The sequence below is a fragment of the Oncorhynchus clarkii genome, chromosome 17 (genome assembly GCF_045791955.1).
Source record: "Oncorhynchus clarkii lewisi isolate Uvic-CL-2024 chromosome 17, UVic_Ocla_1.0, whole genome shotgun sequence".
Taxonomy (NCBI): Eukaryota; Metazoa; Chordata; class Actinopteri; order Salmoniformes; family Salmonidae; genus Oncorhynchus; species Oncorhynchus clarkii.
In genome coordinates this window covers 40,717,653-40,735,572 of record NC_092163.1, presented here as the reverse complement: position 1 = coordinate 40,735,572, position 17,920 = coordinate 40,717,653, and the positions used below count along the sequence as shown (strand labels likewise).

Here is a 17,920-nt window from a genome sequence, read left to right as displayed (position 1 = left end):
CCAAGAGAGACTGGCATGCATTGTATTAATATTAGCCCTCTGCTTACAATGAAGAGCAAGACGTGCGGCTCGGTTCTGGGCCAACTGCAGCTTAACTGGGTCTTTCTTTGCAGCACTTGGCCAAATGACTGAACAATAATCAGGATAAGACACAACTAGAGCTTGCAGAACATGCTATGTGGGGTGTGGTGTCAAAAAAGCAGAGCATATGATAGTTTACGATCAAAGGTAACACCAAGTAATTTGGTCTCGTTTTTACGTTTAGCAAACGCTCTTATCCGGAGCTGTAAATCGCTCTGGATAAGAGTACATACATTTTCATACCTTTTCTTTCTCTCATACTGGTTCCCCATGTGAATTGAACTCACAACCCTAACTGGGCTACACAGGAATTGTTTCATCAACTTGTTCAACAGCCACACCATTCATTACCAGATTCAGCTGAGGTCTGAAAATAATCGATCGTTAAAAAAATAATAATGTGAGTAGACCGCTGATTGGCCAGCTCACATCATCCTCAATGAGGTAATAGATACAAGTTTGAGGTGGGGCTTTTGAAGTGTTTTCCCCCCCCCCTCCAAATTATGCTTTGGCCACAAATATGAGTATAGGGTGAGTCAACAACATTATTTGGGTATGAGTTAACAGAATATTCACTTTTAAAAGTGTGATTTTCACTGGACAGTTACTTTAATGCAGGGTTAAGTATGGATGGAACAGTGGCACACAATTCACCTGTGACCTACACTCATAAAACAAATGATCATATGTTGATAACAGATCTGTAGGTGAATGTCAAAGGGTGACAAATAGGCCACTTTTCGAAAGCTATGAATATTAGACTATATTTAGAGGGATTTTATGGGTTGCTTTTAACATAGAAGGGTATGAGGGGTGGAGGTGATAGTTGAAAGTAACCTAAATAATTCTGCCATGCCTCTTTGAATAATACTAAGGGTCAGGGCAGGCTATCATCATCACTAAGCCTGTCATCAATCATTATTATTATCATCATGAACAACATAATCACCATCCCCATCATTACCTCGATCAAGCCTGAAACTGATCCTAGCAGCCCATACGACCATGGCCCCGGTAAGAGGCCCGGGGTAATTTGGAGCTCTGCGGGGAGGGGCACTTCACTTCCCGTAATTCGAATGGATACCGACCGTCAACATCATCAGACTCGAGCGAGGGGAGCAGATCCGACTTGAATTTTAACCGATTGACGCCATAACAGAGGTGAGACTGAGAGTAACATTTAATTTGACAATGACCACGGAGACGTTGTAGATGTGGAATAACAATTTATCTCATGAATCTTCTAAAGGTAGTAGTTGTTTGGGGGTTGGGGTAAAAAGCGATCTCTCGCTTGGCAGATGTTGACGCTTTTCTGAACAAAGCAACCAGTCAAAACGAGCCTACTAGTGTCTCGCTCAGCTACTTTAATATAACAATATGAGATCGTAACCTTTTATTAAGGAGTTCAGATTTAGATAGGCCACCTAATAGCATTTGGTAGATATGGTGATTTACTTTAGGAAGTTGAGAACGTAAATCCGCACGGGTAAAACAAAGGCTCCTCTCTCCAGCCTTGGTAGCTATTTTGAGTAGGCTAGTTTACACACAAAAAGTCCAACCAACCATACCATTAATGCAGGACGGTCAAACATTTCGCATACCTGAGTGTGTTCCGTTTTATTGTAGGACTATCTGTAGGCTATTAAAAGTGTAACACCAGCATTTGATTGTAGTACTATAGGTAGGTACTGTAGTTTAGTTTTTTATTTAAAGGTCGATTGTAGCCTACAATTACCTCTAATTGTATCTAGATGCCAACACCTTATTCTCATTGCATCGGCTGTAGACTATTTCCTGGCCTTTATATACTTTTATAATAAAGGCGGCTATTTGGCCACCCTTTCTCAAGGGAAAGATGGCAATTCTTTGGCCAAACTAAATGTAGTTCAAAAACATTTAAAAAAATCATACTTTCTATTCAAATTTTATGAGTCTGAAGCTGACCTAGGCTAGTCTTCTGTCACACCTGAAAACAACTTGCTGTTTAGTTCACAATGTGTTAATAATATAAGCAGTTCAGACCGTCAGTGCAGACCACTGATAAGAGTAAACACAGTTAATTAAACAACTGTTTCTTTTTATACTTTTTTCCTTTATCGCTTTTGGAGCCTGGGAGGTGTGAATGGCCTCTGTCTGTGTCGCTGCCTCCTTTCTCATTTCACGGAATTCGGTCTGCTCCACAACTGAGGAAAAAAATAACAAATTCTATCTGATATTCGGTGCATATTCGGTTTTCTCTCTCCAATAGCTATTGAACCAAGCATGACATTCACACCTTTTTTTGTGTAAAAATACAAAACATATTTAGGATTTTAATCGTCAATAGCTCTTAAACGAATAAACAAAGCTTGTCATGACCATGCACATGAAGATTAAGTCCTACATTTTATTTTGTACCAAAAAAAAATTGATTGTTCTCCATCCACCCAGATTCAGAATATACAGTTGTCATACTCATGGCATGCTTGGTTCCATAGTTATTGATGAGAGAAAAACCAAATATCCAAAATAAAACACATTTTTACCTTGGTTGCTCCACATTCTCTGAGATACTGTTCTTCTGCTGTGTCTAAATAGGGATCATTTAATGTCCTCGGCCTAGCATTACAGACCACAAATCACGAGTCTAAGAAAAGCTATTGCCAGAGGATTCTCTTTCATATAGTCTCTCTCCTCGCACAACTCAAGCTTTCATGTCTTTTTTGAGTGTCAGCTGATGGAAAGTATAAATCCCTAGTAGAGACTGTCTCTGCCATGGCTGTCCAGAGCCTTTGGTGTTAACTTGAGGGGCTGTGTGTGGACTTGTGGCAGACAGACACCAGAGTGGAGAGGGCATGTGTGACTCATGCCGATTCAAAGCTGTGTTTGAAGTGAGAGTCAATGGCTATGTTTACAACAGGCATCTCTCGTAATGTGTCTGTTCTGATGCAATTGTATACACACACACACACACACACACACTCTTGCACAAGCATGCAGCCAACTCGGCCTGGCAATTCATTGTCTTCAACAGAGCCCATAGAATAGGGGACATCTGTAGATGGTAGGGCATAGGATACTTTACACTGTGTGCTCCAATTTGTGTGTGTGTGTTATGGGGGGGTAGGTAACCATGGCGACGAGGGGTCATTCCTCTTGCTCCTCGATGAGTAACCACACCAAGGAGAGAGTGACCATGGCTAAGGTGACCCTGGAGAACTTCTACAGTAACCTGATATCCCAGCATGAGGAGAGAGAGATGAGGTGCGTGCTATGGCATTGACACACACACACACCATGCTCTCACATGCTGCAACTAGGAAGATCAGTGACATTGACAGGGTTCTGAAAAGCAAAGGGTGTTCCTCAAAACATGTCCGAATCTGAGAAGGCAGCACAGTGCCACCAACAAGAGGAAGAGAGAGTAGAGGTGTTACACATCACTGACCTCAACTCGACCTCTCTCTCTGCTTAGAGCCTCACCCTGCCTGGGGGAGAAATGGGTGTAACCACACCCTGCCAATGCGTGTAGGCAATACAATAAATGCAGTAGTAAAATAAGTCTGAACGATGTTTCAGTGTGTGACTAGTGCTTTTCACAATGCATCTGGAAGTACTTTTAGTTTGATAATATCTTGATTTACCCACTGTTGACCATCAGCAGTCCTACCAGGGTCCTGGGAAATCCATATTCAGTTGTTGAATTAAAATACAATCCCATTCTATCAAAACCTGAATCCAGAAATGCCAGGGATAAGGTTAAATTAAATAGTTTTATACCTTTAAAACCTCTACAGTATCTGTGCGGGACGGTTGAGTGTTAAATTTTGGTATGTAATTTTAGGCTACAATTTTGAAAAAGGGTCCAATTTAATGAGGAACTCTGCTCTGCTGAAGTGCCAGTAATCCATCAGTTTTAACCATTTTGAACACCCACTGTTTAGCTTTGTACATGTGGCCAGAAGTATTTTGTCAGTGCTGTGTATTATGTTGAGCTCTGTTTAGTCGAGAGAGCGAGAGAGAGTGTTTGAAAAGTCATACGGTTTATACAGTTTGTCCAGGGGCTGCAGTTGCATCTCATATTTATGACTTCAGAAGCCGTTATGCACAAAGCAAGCACCCAGTCACAGCTCATCCTACCCACCAACGAGCCATGCCAAAAGAGGAAGTCCACACAAGAATATTGTTCATGGTTTCACAGACCTGCTTAAAAAGGAGAATATACAAGAATTATAGGGGCTGGTTTGGCTAAGCTCCCTCATCTTTTCAAGAAAAACATTTATGGTTTATTTCTCTTTGAGAACATATGAATGGGTCATTCCTTTTCTGTCACCATTCCTCCATAACTGCCCCAAATAAATTCAAGAACCGGTAGTGTAGTGCTCAGTATGGAGCTGCAGGCTGGGAGGTGACTTCCTGAATCAACATATTTGACCCTAACCTTTGATTCTTGACCCCCGACCCCTATCTTGTTGCTAGGCAACAGAAGCTGGAGAGGGTGATGGATGAGGAGGGACTGCCTGATGAGGAGGTGAGTGTAGTAACACACGCATGCACACACACACGCACACACACAACTTACACACACCCTGTGTTGCAGAAGTGTATGCGGCGCTCCCAGCATGCACGTAAGGAGACAGAGTTCCTGAGGCTGAAGAGAACCCGGCTGGGATTGGAAGACTTTGAGTCCCTCAAGGTGATTGGTCGAGGAGCTTTTGGAGAGGTAAGCCTACATAGAGCTATTGCAGTCCTAATTAGGTTATTACTATGTAATTAGTTATCATTTCACAATATAATAGCTAAAAAGTGGGTTTGTGAATAAAGTGTAGCTGAGTTATGTTTGTTATCACGCTCTGGTGGATCCTCCCATTTTTTCTACTCCCTGCTGTAAGTTATCTATCACTCAGCAGCAATAGAGGAGAGTGGGGTAAATTGAGTAATATTTTACATTCAGCATCACTGATATCTGCATTTATTTCAGGATGTTGTGGATCCCTGGAAATAATAAGAATTCATGTAAATGTTACAGTTTTGATAACATAGGTTGTCCAAAAAAAGTGGTCTCTTGGCACAATTTAACCCAGGTATGGGTTAATCACGATCACTTTTTGTCTTTTAATAATTTTAAGCATATTTTAACACAGGCTTAACACCTAACGAACACTTTTAACATAGTCCAGCTCCTGTTGTTACTTCATATCCTTGGGCTCCCGAGTGGCACAGCGGCCTAAGGCACTGCAGCTCAGTGCAAGAGATGTCACTACAGTCCCTGGTTTGATTCCAGGATGTTTCACATCCGGCTGTGATTGGGAGTCCCATAGGGCGGCGCACAATTGGTCTGGGTTTGGCCGGGGTAGGCCGTCATTGCAAATAAGAATTTGTTCTTAACTGACTTGCCTAGTTAAATAAAAACTTCTCTTTTTTTTTTTTTATATCCCAGCGATAATGCCTTGGGAAGAAAACACTTACATTTGCTCAACTTGACATTGGCTTAATGATTGGTTCACTTTACCCCTTGGCCATTGGCTCAACGATTGGTTAACTTTACCCCATGGCCATTGGCTCAACTTAACATTTTGACTATATTAGCCCACAAAGCTACAAGGATGTACTTTCATGATCGGTTTAGGACCTCCCATTGCAGCTTATAAAATGATGACCTCTTTCTAAATATTTGGTCAAATTATACATTTTGTATAGTTTATAATTATCCCACAAACAAGGGTGGCTCAATTTAACCCACTCTTACCTACAGTCCTGTGTTTTTCAGTCTGAACTGCCTAATCCACTGGTTTCAGAAAATAATTTGATGGCGATGATGTAAATCCCTTCCCATTTGCCATGACCTCATGAGCTCATGTTGGATCACCTTTGCCCTCTGATCAACAGGTGCGTCTGGTCCAGAAGAAGGACACAGGTCATGTCTATGCAATGAAGATCCTGCGCAAGGCTGACATGCTGGAGAAGGAACAGGTGTGTGTTTTTCTCTGTCTCTCTCTCTCTCTCTGGGCTCTATTTTACACAATGGTAAGCGCAATAGGTTCGGGGCGTCAGAAATATTTTAATTACTTGACAACTGGAATTATGGGTGCAGTAGCTGGCGGTGGCACGAAAAGACTGGGTTTTGATTACTAAACAAGTTGAAGGTGTGTCCAGGCTTGACCCCTCATTGCTCAATCAGAACGTGCTCCATGGCTAAATATGGATTTCTTCATGTTGTGTACGGTCTTTTATGTATTGCGTTGTCATCAACTCCAATTCAAATGTGAGTCCATTATAGCTCAGTTTGTTAAAAAGCCTCCAGCAACAGCATAAGAAAAAAAAGTATGTAGGCCTATCCCATCTTTGCTAAATACGTTGAACATGTTTGCAGTCCACATTGTAAGAAGCCTTATTGCATGGCTTCAATATGGAAATACATAGCATTCACACTGATATAGGGGCTACGCCTACTGTAAATTGCATTATGTGTGCCTTGTCTGAGCCATGGACCTGCCAAATGATGTCAATAAGAAAGATTAAATTATGAAAGAAAGTGAATCATTCTGATCAAATTCTTATCAAAAGGAAAAAACAACTTGTTTTAAATAGGCTGTCTAAATACTGTTACAGGCACCATAATTGCTCTCTTTGGGTGTATAATATTAAGGTAGACATTGTTTAAAACAAGTTGTTGCTTTTACTCACATCCAAAATAAGAACGTGAGCAGGCAAAAAAACAGTATGTTTTTCTGCTCCCAAACTTGATCTTTTAATAAAGCTTTGGCGATTTAAGATTTATTTCAAAGCAGTCTCACGAGCCAAACCCTTTATTGATAGGCTGCTATTTGGCCAATGCATTGGGAGTGGAGGGTGGGGGGGGCATGCTTGGTTTTTCTTAAAAATGAAATGGAAAAACAAGCAATCTGTTTTTAAAAACAGCAACAATATTTCTAAATAGGATGGGGTCAGACGCGGGATATCATAAATCACATCTCACGTTAATGTCTTAACATGACATTTGCACGTCTATTTAAAATACTAGGGTCCTGTCAATTGTTTCGTTGCCTACTGAGTGTGACTCCAAAATGTTTCAAGTCACTCTCAGTAGACCATTTAAAACCCCTTCGTTCATAGGCTACTTAGCTAATGCATGGCCAGGATAAAAAATATGCACCTATACGAAGCTGCTAAACAACACTATGCTTGGTTTTTAATCAAATTAAACGAAGTGGGAGGGGAACAAATAGTTTTTTTTATGTTTCTAAATACATGATTCTAAGGCCCTAAAGACACATGTCTCTTTCCGTTGGCACTGTGGGCCATTGCTGCATAGGCTGCGCTTCCACACTCAGATTCCATGCCGTTATCAACTGTGTTACCGTTAAAACCTGCTTTTAGTGGGTCTTAACTTCCCTTTAGCACTGCATGAAATTGTCACTATGCGCTTGTTTTTAAGGACATACCTCAAATATTGCCACTCCTCCCACCTCAGCGCAAGCGAGCTGATGTAAATTGCGGAACCTGGTGTAATGCCAGTCCGTTTTTACAATGATGAAATTGCAAACTATTGTGTGTTCGACACTTGAGTCTCCTTAGCGCCTGCTGATAATAGAGCCCTGTGTCCCTTTTATTCGCTCAGCTCAGACATGTACTGTATCTAAGGACATGTACTGTATCTAAGGACATGTACTGTATCTAAGGACATGTACTGTATCTAAGGCCACAGGATGACTTCACATTCCTCCTCCTTAAGCCTTGTGTCGTGTTGAAACATATTCCTTATTTTCCCAACGTATTATGGATATTTAACTTTGTTTATGTAGCAACAGCAATGGCTATTTCTGAATGTGCCCCCTCCTCCCTCTCCTCCACTGCCCTCTCCAAATCTGTGAATATCAAAGGTCTTGGTGCTAGAGGATGGGACTGGACCTGTAGGCTTATTGATGTAAACATTCTATGTGTTGTGTTTCGATGTTAAGTGGGTTAGCATTAGTGTAGAGAAAATGTGTGTGTGTGTTCGTTCTTTGTGATCTATGTGTTATATTTCTATGTTAGGTGGGTTAGCATTAGTGTTGAGAGATTGGGTGTGTGTGTTCCTTCTATGTGTTGTGTTTCGGTGTTGGGTGTGTTGGCGTTAGTGTAGAGAGAATGTCTGTGTGTTCATTTTATGTGATCTACAGTATGTGTTGTTTTTCTATGTTAGGTGGGCCATATCCGGGCTGAAAGGGACATCCTGGTGCAGGCAGACAGTCTGTGGGTGGTCAAGATGTTCTACAGCTTCCAGGACAAGATGAACCTCTACCTACTCATGGAGTTCCTACCTGGAGGTGTGTGTGTGTTTGTGTGTGAAGTGTGCACATGCATGTTTGCAATTGTGTGTGCGACGCTGATGCTCTTTGTGGCACTCCCTGCAGGTGACATGATGACGTTGCTGATGAAGAAGGATACTCTGTCAGAGGAGGAGACTCAGTTCTATGTGGCTGAGACGGTCCTGGCCATAGACTCGATACACCAGATGGGCTTCATACACAGAGACATCAAACCTGACAATGTACTGCTGGACTCCAAGGTACATATACACAGAACATGCTATATAATACATACATGCAAGCAAACACACACACACTCTGTAACGTACTAACGTACGCGCTTGGAGTCAGGAAGCAGGTGCAGAAGGTACGTTTAATGGTAAGAGACGGCAGATAAACAAAACATGAGAAGCGTACTGAACGAGAACAAAACCAATACTGCCTAATGACTGAGACTACTGAGGACTAAATTAAGGGAGATTATTCAAGGTGATGATGAGGTCCAGGTGTGCACAATGATGGTGCCAGGACCTGTGGTTAGTAGACCGGCGACGTCAAACGCCGGAGAGCGGCAGCTGGAGTAGGCGTGACACTCGATCTGGCTTGGGGTCCACGGGGCCCGGGCTGGCTGATATCCCAGGACACACTGGAAGGGAGTCAGCTCGGTGGAGGAGTGACGAAGTGAGTTCTGTGCGTACTCCGCCCTGGGAAGGAACCGGGCCTACTCCCCCTGCCGGTCCTAAGAAATCTCCCCAGCTTCTGGTTAGTCCTTTCCACCTGCCCGTTGGACTGAGGCCAGTACGTGGATGTGAGGCTGGCCGTGGCCCCCAGCTTCTCAGTGAAGGCTCTCCATACTCACGATGTGAATTTGGGGCCACGGTCGGAGACACAATGTCCACCCGGAAGGCCTTAGGGCCAGAACATCTACTGGAACAGTGCCTCAGAAACCTGGAGAGCGGCAGGGAGACCAAAGAGAGGGATAAAATGGCAGGATTTAGAGAATCTGTCCACAAGAACCGTAATAGTGGTGAAACCATCAGACGGGGGGAGATCAGTGACAATGTCTATGGACAGATGGGTCTAAGGCTGCTGAGGCACGGGAAGGGGAAGGAGTTTCCCTGCTGGAGCATGCCAGGGAGATTTAGTTTGGGCACATACGGAGCAGGAGTTGACAGAGTGGGCAACGTCCTGCGCCAAGGTGGAACACCAGTACTTAGCGGAGATGGATTGAATGGTGCAGGTGATACCTGGGTGTCCAGCGGCGAGGGATGTGTGCTCCCGGGTCAACAGCCTATCTCTTACACCCGTGGGAACGTAGATGCGCTCAGGGGGGCAGGTAACAGGTGCAGGTTTCCTCTCCAGAGCCTGGTGGACGTGGAACCACAGGGTAAGGGAAAGCAGGGCCTCCGGCATCCTGGTGCCGAGGCTATGATTCTCATCCTTCGACCAGGATAAGGTGAGGTTATGACGTTGGAGCCACGGCAGGCAGAGGATGACTTTGTGTACTGGTGTAGTGATGATGAGGAAGGCTTTCTTGGTGCATGGCTCCCACGGTGAGGTTGAGTGGTGCTGTGATGTGCGTGATAGTGCCGGATCCCAATGGTCGGCTTGGACAGGAAAAGGAGAGGAGAGCGGGTATGAGGTGATGTTAAGGGAGGAGGCGAGGGCCTGGTCGATGAAATTCCCAGCGGCACCGGAGTCCACTAGAGTTGTAGAGACAACACCTGAGGGACAGCTGCCCCTCTGCCCTAGTGGACCCCGGGTTGGGACGCACCGGACAACACTGAAGCTGGTACCTCTCCTGGCCGCAATAGGAACACAACGTCCCTCTGCCAAGGACAGACGTTTGGCCCCTACCTCCATGGGTTCAGGCACTGCCTCAGAAAGGCCAAAGGAGGAGGGCGAGGGGTGAGGAAGGTTCTGGCACTCCCAAAGAAGGTCGCTGTAGTAACCTGGTATATTTATGTTAAGTATTATGTTTACCAATAGATGGCAGTATTGACTCAATACGTGATTTGCTTTTAGTTATCCCGTAACCGTTTAGTCTGCCATAAAACCGTGCTCGGAAACGCCTCAGGGAGCTTACGCCAGGTGCATTCCGGTAATGTTATTCTAAGTAACAATTAAATAATAAAACGTACTTATGTGTCCGGTGTCATCAATCTAAGAAGCATCCCAAGATACTACAGTTGTCCAGACAGATGGCCATCGCGATGAGTGCGTCCAAAGAAAGGTTGTCGTCCGGGCACGCCAGCGCCGTCTGAACCGCCTCGCGCAGACCTCTACGGAATAGGGTGCAGAGCACCGGTTCATTGCATCCGCCGGAGGCTGCCACGGTCCGGGAAGGTGAGGGCGTACTCCGCAATGGTCTGGGCATCCTGCCGGATTTGGAATAGTCGCTCACCTCCTTCTCTGCCCTCCGGTGGATGGTTGAAGACCGCCCTTAACAGAGCCATGAACCTCTCATATGAACCCATGAATACAAACAGGTTGAAATCTGGTTGTAATAACGTCATTAAAACGTGTTGAAATCTGGTTGAAATTACGTAATTACAAACAGGTTGAAATCTGGTTAAAATAACGTCTTTCCTTTTTTTTCCCTTTTTTACGACCAAATCTCTAAATGTCATGTTTTAGTAGGGTCCAGACACTTTTTTTGCGATTTCACTTGTTTTTGAGAAATTTACCGCAACTAGTGATTCACTTCCTCGTCCTCGTTGTGCTGTACGGGAGGCTCCGAAAAATATGAACAAATTCTCCAAAAACATACAAATACGCTCTTTTAGAAACTGAAAATCTCTCAGTATAGTGATGTAGGTCTTTAGATGTTGTACACAAAATGGTGTCATTCAGAACCTTATCTGGAACGTTATATTTCAATTAGTTGCAACTCGAGTGATACCGCTCCGTTCATTCTATCAGCAAGCTACAAGGAGAATGGAACAGCTGGATAAAGGAAACAGCTTGAGTCGCACAAAATGCAATGTAACGTTGCGGATAAAGTTCAGAATGACAATTTTATGTGTACAACATCTAAGAAAAACTGTGCCACCCTATTTTTGCGTTTCTAAAACAATGTATTTGGTTGTTTTTGGAGCACTTGTTCATGTGTTTTCAGAGTCCCCTGTACTGCACAACGAGGATGAGGAAGTGAATCGCTGGTTAGGGTAGGTTTCTCAAAAACAAGTGAAATCCAAAAAAAAAAAACTTCTATAACATGCAATTTACATTTAGATTTTTTGATTCGGTTATAAAAAAAAGCAATCAACCAGATTTCAAGCAGGTTGAAATCTATTTGAAATTACATCAACACACACAGGAGGATTACATCAGCATTAGAATGTGGTGAGTGTCGAGTCTGAAATTATAAATCCACAACACAGTTTCAAAGTCACCACAGGAAGTGTGATTTCAGAACACTCTGATGTTGTCATGCGTTATTACTGAAACATCCCCAGGAAGTGGTGTAACACAAATAACCGTGTGTGTGTGTGTGTGTTCAGGGCCATGTGAAGCTATCAGACTTCGGCTTGTGTACAGGGTTGAAGAAGGCCCATCGGACAGAGTTCTACAGGAACCTCAACCACAGCGTTTCCAACGACTTCAGTGAGTACAACAATAAAGCTATACTCAATGAATTTAAGTAGATACAATTAGAAAGCTAATACAACTATATATTTGTCATGGATCTTCCTCCTGGGTGCGTAGCTGTAACTGAGTTGTGCCTAAGACCAATAATTTCTTCTCCACAGCATCTCAGTACATGAACTCCAAGAGGAAAGCAGAGACCTGGAAGAGGAACAGACGACAGCTGGTGAGTGTCATGGCGCTCTGGCTACCTTTAGTCACTACTCCACTGGAGGATCGGTCTTAAGCCCAAACTTCCTCATAAACGCAGCAGAGACGACTGTAGTTAATTAGGGTATAAGACGGTTTACCAATGGCCTCTGCTTTTGAAATGTGTTGGTTATCCGTGTTCATTCACTCCTAGGAAAAAGTGACCTCTCCTGTAAAGAGTAGAGCATCTCCAAATCCACATCTTCTCTTTGTGCGAGAGAGCCGGTCGTTCTGTATAGACCAGATTTCTCTAGATGAAATGAAGAAGGCCAGTGTAGTAGCAGAGATACAGTACACATCTGGTGTGCAGATGGTTTGGATTTCAGGCCCTTTTTATGGGCTGACATTTACAGCACGGTTACAGTTACGTCAGCTTGGTTTCAACAGCGAATGTACTGTGTGGCATGGTAAGAGAAAAAGGCTAGGGTTGACTGTATTTTAATTAGGTCAATTCAGAACATTACTTGAAATGGTTATTCATTTCGGGGGCTAGAGGTTGTTTTACTGACTGGGCTGTGTCTAAAGCAGGGCGTACCTCTTACCCTGTCAACTCTCCTCTCTCTCTCTCCTTTCCTCTCTCTCTCCTTTCCTATCTCCCTCTCTCAGGCTTTCTCCACTGTGGGAACTCCAGACTACATCGCCCCGGAAGTGTTCATGCAGACCGGATACAACAAGCTCTGTGATTGGTGGAGCCTGGGGGTCATCATGTACGAGATGCTGATTGGTAGGAGTGATCGTTTGATTGATTGGAACACAGGCACTAACTTGCAAGAAGTAAGTTAGGATTGAATTAGGATTGCTGTCTAAGTTTCTTTGTGTCTCTCCAGGCTACCCCCCGTTCTGTTCGGAGACGCCCCAGGAGACATATAAGAAGGTGATGAACTGGAAGGAGACTCTGGTGTTCCCTCCGGAAGTACCCATCTCAGAGAGGGCCAAGGAACTCATCCTCAGGTGAGCACCAGTACACTCTTGGGAAAAAAGGGTTCCAAAATGGTTCTTTGCAGAGGGAGGGAGTTCTACCAATAACCATTTTCATTTGAAGAATCCTTTTTTGGAAGATGAGGGTTCTTTGTAAGGCAAAGGGTTCAAACTGGAATCTTTCTCATCCTAAGAACCGTTTTTGGAAGGAAGGGTTCTTTGGATGGCAATAAGGATTCTTTGAAAGACAAGAAGGGTTCTACATAGAACCCTTGTGAATCTAAATAAGCTTTTTATTGTATTGTATTTTAAATAGTGCCTGAGCATTCCTGTTTATCTCGGTGTTTAAAGTTGAACCCTCTTGAGCTTAAAAGGATAGGTGTAAGAATGTTTTAAACTGTACCTACACTATCGTTCAAAAGTTTGGGGCCACTTAGAAATGTCCTTGTTTTCGATGAAAACATACATGAAATGAGTTGCAAAATGAATAGGAAACTGAATAGGAAATCCTCACTGTTGATGTTGAGACTGGTGTTTTGCGGGTACTATTTAATGAAGCTGCCAGTTGAGGACTTGTGATGTGTCTGTTTCTCAAACTAGACACTCTAATGTACTTGTCCTCTTAATCAGTTGTGCACGGGGGCCTCCCACTCCTCTTTCTATTCTGGTTAGGGCCAGTTTGCGCTTTTCTGTGAAGGGAGTAGTACACAGCGTTGTATGAGATCTTCAGTTTCTTGGCAATTTCTCGCATTGAATAGCCTTAATTTCTCAGAACAAGAATAGACTGACGAGATTCAGAAGAAAGTTCTTTGTTTCTGGACATTTTGAGCCTGTAATCAAACCAACAAATGTTGATGCTCCAGATACTCAACTAGTCTAAAGAAGGCTAGTTTTATTGCTTCTTTAATCAGAACAACTGTTTTCAGCTGTACTAACATAATTGCAAAAGGGTTTTCTAATGATCTATTAGCCTTTTAAAATGAGAAACTTGGATTAGCTAACACAACATGCCATTGAAACACAAGAGTGATGGTTGCAGATAATGGGCCTCTGTACGCCTATGTAGATATTCCATAAAACATCTGCCGTTTCCGGCTTCAATAGTCATTTACAACATGAACAATGTCTACACTGTATTTCTGATCAATTTGATGTAATTTTAATGAACAAAATAGTAGCTTTTCTTTCAAAAACAAGGACATTTCTAAGTGACTCCAAACTTTTGAACAGTAGTGTGTATGGGAATATTTGTACACAACAAATTGGCCAGTGTTACCTAGTGTTGATTTTTTAGTGTAACATTTCTAAGGTTGATTCAGGATTTAAATTCACTCTATAAAGAGACAAATTAACACTCAGGGGTTTAAACAGACCCAATTGTTGGTGTTAATAACCAAAGGCGAATGTGTGATTGTGTCATTTTGTACTCTGTGTAGAGTAAAACATTCAAATCCACACCCATCGTTAACATATTTCCTAGCATGCTCTATAGCAGGTTGTTGTCTCCTATGGGGACAAACCAAAAGACCCTATATGGTTCTACTTAGCACCTTTTTTTCTAAGAGTGCGCTACATATAACATGGTCAAAAAGAGAGAGAGAGATGGATAAACAGTCCATAGAGGCCATTGTACAGTATGTTATTCTTGATAAGAATGAACGTCAACTAAATGGTTCAATTGTAAAACATGAATGTCATCTCGAGCAAAATACTGTATCTCTGGCAGGTACACTTCTATGTCCCTTTATGTGGTTGTTCTCAGGATCAACATTTTGGCTTATTCCTACTTAGGTTCTGCTGTGAGGGAGATCATCGGATCGGGGCGACAGGGGTGGAGGAGATCAAGAGAAACCCATTCTTTGAGGGAGTCGATTACGACCACATCAGGTACACAGGGAGTTCTTTCCAGGAACAGTTTATAGGCAAAACAATTATTATTATTATTTTTTTTTTTAATACCTCTGCGGTCCAAGAAGTCCAGGTCTTACTACAGTCTTACTGTGTTTGTCGCCCAACCCAGGGAGAGACCTGCAGCGATTCCCGTGGAGATCAAAAGCATAGACGATACGTCAAACTTCGACGAGTTCCCCGAGTCAGACATCCTCTCACCCACAGGTGAGAGAAAGACGAGTTTCGGCAGAAACTATTTTCCTGTGTCTTTCAAAGTTTGTGTGTTATTCTTGACTATTCGTGTGTGTGTGTGTGTGTGTGTGTGTGTGTGTGTGTGTGTGTGGTTGTACAGTATACCTTGTGGCTATCAACTCTAAATATCTCCCTTTCACCTGGTCTATTTCCGCTCCCACATTCCTCTCCCTCTTTTGTCACTCTCCTTTCACTCCCCCTTTCTCTCTCTCCCCCCAGCTGCAGCAGCACCCACCAAGTCTCCAGCAGCAGCAGCAGCAGCGGAGGCTGACTATAAAAATAAGGACTGGGTCTTCATCAACTACACCTACAAGCGATTCGAGGGCCTGACAGCCAGGGGAGCCATCCCTTCCTATATGAAGGGAAGCAAGAGATGAACTCTGACCCTATAACCTGTGCTGCAGTGACCCACTGATTCCCATATCCCCCGCAGCACCCAGATACCTTCACACAACGGTTCAGTTTCATTATACAAATATGTTTTTTTTACAAAATTCAACTGTTAAGTTTTCTATTTCCTGCAGGCCTTCTGAACCAGGATTCTGAGAAATCTGGTTGAACCAACCCTAACCAGTTCATTATACCCTGTGGATACATGGTTGTAACCACAGTTTGGCCTTATGTGACTTGGGGCCCAGTAACCGGGTTTCCAGGATGTGAAAACCACCATTATTCTTTCACTGTCAATGCATGTTTGGATGAATTATCTCAGTAAAATTTTTACAGCGTGTAACAATTACTCATCTCAAATATGCTTTCTCGCTGTGTAGGAAGAATGTCCATTTTATCTTCGATACCAGGATAGCAGTTTTGATTGAATAGGGCCCAATGTCTCAGAGCTGAAGCCTGGCTCTAACTTTCCCACCAGCACTGAACTCTGATGTACAGCCTTATAGCTGTCCCCTTGTGTCCTTCCAGAACCTTCTCTCCACTCCTCTCCTCAACCTGTCATATGGTTAATAGGCAAACGTCTCTACTGTTCTCTAGGAAGCTGGCAGGTTCACAACATTCTGTCTCACTACCCCTGTGATGTCATTAGATCACTGCTTGCCTTGGAGAGAGGAGTTCTAACAATGCTATTTTTAGCATTCTATTTCTGTGATTCCTGTGATGTCATCAGTCAGAGTGAGTGAGAATGTTCAACAAAGGACGGAAAATTCCATGGTAGTCTAGCTACTCCTCAATAAGGGGTTTATTGAGGAAGCACTTCTCCTTCACTGCCTTTGTTGGTTGTCTCAACTTATAATGTGCCCTGTTATTTCTTTTATCATTTTGTAATGTATCATTTTCATAATACAGACGTTTTCAAAAAGGTTCATTCAGATGCTGTGTGGGATTGAAGTAGTACTAGTCTTCAGGGATATAACTAATGCTGGTTGTGAGTGTATGTTGAACTGTCTGAATGACACTACCTTGAGACGTATTGTCCATTTTATATGCCTTACCCAAAGAATTCCAAGAGCTGTACATTAGTTTGAAATTGGAATCCCCCTTTTTTTGTTTCATGTTAAATTGTTTGTATGCAGGATGGAAAGATCTAGAACTTTGCTCACCCGACAGTGCTTGATTTTTATTTTTTTTATTTTTTTACAGCTGCTCTTTCTAAAGCTGGTATTTAATGAAAGGCTTCTCATGTTACGTTTTTTTCCCCCATATAGTAATTTAACTCACAAAGGAACCACTGTTTTATGCACAATGCTGGGGATTTATGGATTTCACGTACATTTAAAACTTCAGCAAATATGTAATATAGAGCTTGAACTTTCATATATATCTGTGTTTAAGCACTTTCAGCACTGTTAGTGTGTGTATGTGCGTATTATGTAAAAAAAGGAAAACAAACTTGGCCTCACTTTACACCTTACATGAGTAACTACAGGATACTTTTTACTAGATGAACTACTGCAGTCAGGTAGTAGTAGGCCTAACACTAACCATATGTTCTCGCTCTTTTATTTTTCAAGAGACTAAAATGGTATGTGCTATGTAACTACTTGCACTTAAATGTAATTACATAGATTAATCCCACATAGTAACCCAGTAGTAATACCTGTGTAAAGTGATGCAACATTTTTTTTCCCAGATAGACGACTGAATGACGTTGACGGTTAGTTCTCCTCTCGTTCTGATTTTCACTCGAGTGCTTTAAGGTCTTTGTACCTGCTGGAGAAGTAAACTCTGAGCAGCTGCTTAGCATGATAGATTCTTACTAGTGTAATGCTGTTTGAAAAGGTGCACATGCCAAATAGGCGGTACAATAATTCCCATTATGTCTGCTTATGTTTTTTAATATAGCCTATATTTTGTATCAATGCTCACACCAAGCTGTTCCTTTTGAACAAGGAAAAATATTGATATGCAAATGAGTACATGTATAAACCGCAGTCTTTTCTCTGCTGGGTGACACATATACTATGTATAGATCTGTGTGTGTGTGTGTGTCCATGTGTGTGTATCTTATTGAATCCTTCTGTATGAGGTTTGAATGTTTTCAGCTCAACTATATTTCTCAGCAAAGGAGAACACATGTTCACTGTGAGAAAAAAAAAGCTTTAAATGCTGAGAATTATTTCATCTTTCAATAAAACATTTGTACAATTCTGGGGCATACTGTCGTTTCTTTTTTATGCCTTTGTCAGCATGGCCATCTTTTCTATGAGATGTCGACCTGA

At 42.6% G+C, this 17,920-nt stretch overlaps 1 protein-coding gene across 1 annotated transcript; it reads left to right on the top strand.

The window, feature by feature from the left end:
• The first annotated feature begins 1,141 nt into the window (after positions 1–1,141).
• Positions 1,142–17,849, top strand: LOC139370798 (serine/threonine-protein kinase 38-like). Its single transcript, XM_071110570.1, has 14 exons — positions 1,142–1,242; positions 3,188–3,324; positions 4,540–4,591; positions 4,661–4,783; positions 5,950–6,033; positions 8,246–8,369; positions 8,457–8,611; positions 11,855–11,957; positions 12,104–12,165; positions 12,795–12,912; positions 13,016–13,139; positions 14,898–14,993; positions 15,127–15,221; positions 15,468–17,849. Exons 2-14 carry the CDS (start codon positions 3,194–3,196, stop codon positions 15,623–15,625), a joined length of 1,425 nt encoding a protein of 474 aa, XP_070966671.1. The 5' UTR covers positions 1,142–1,242; positions 3,188–3,193; the 3' UTR covers positions 15,626–17,849.
• Positions 17,850–17,920: the final 71 nt, after the last annotated feature.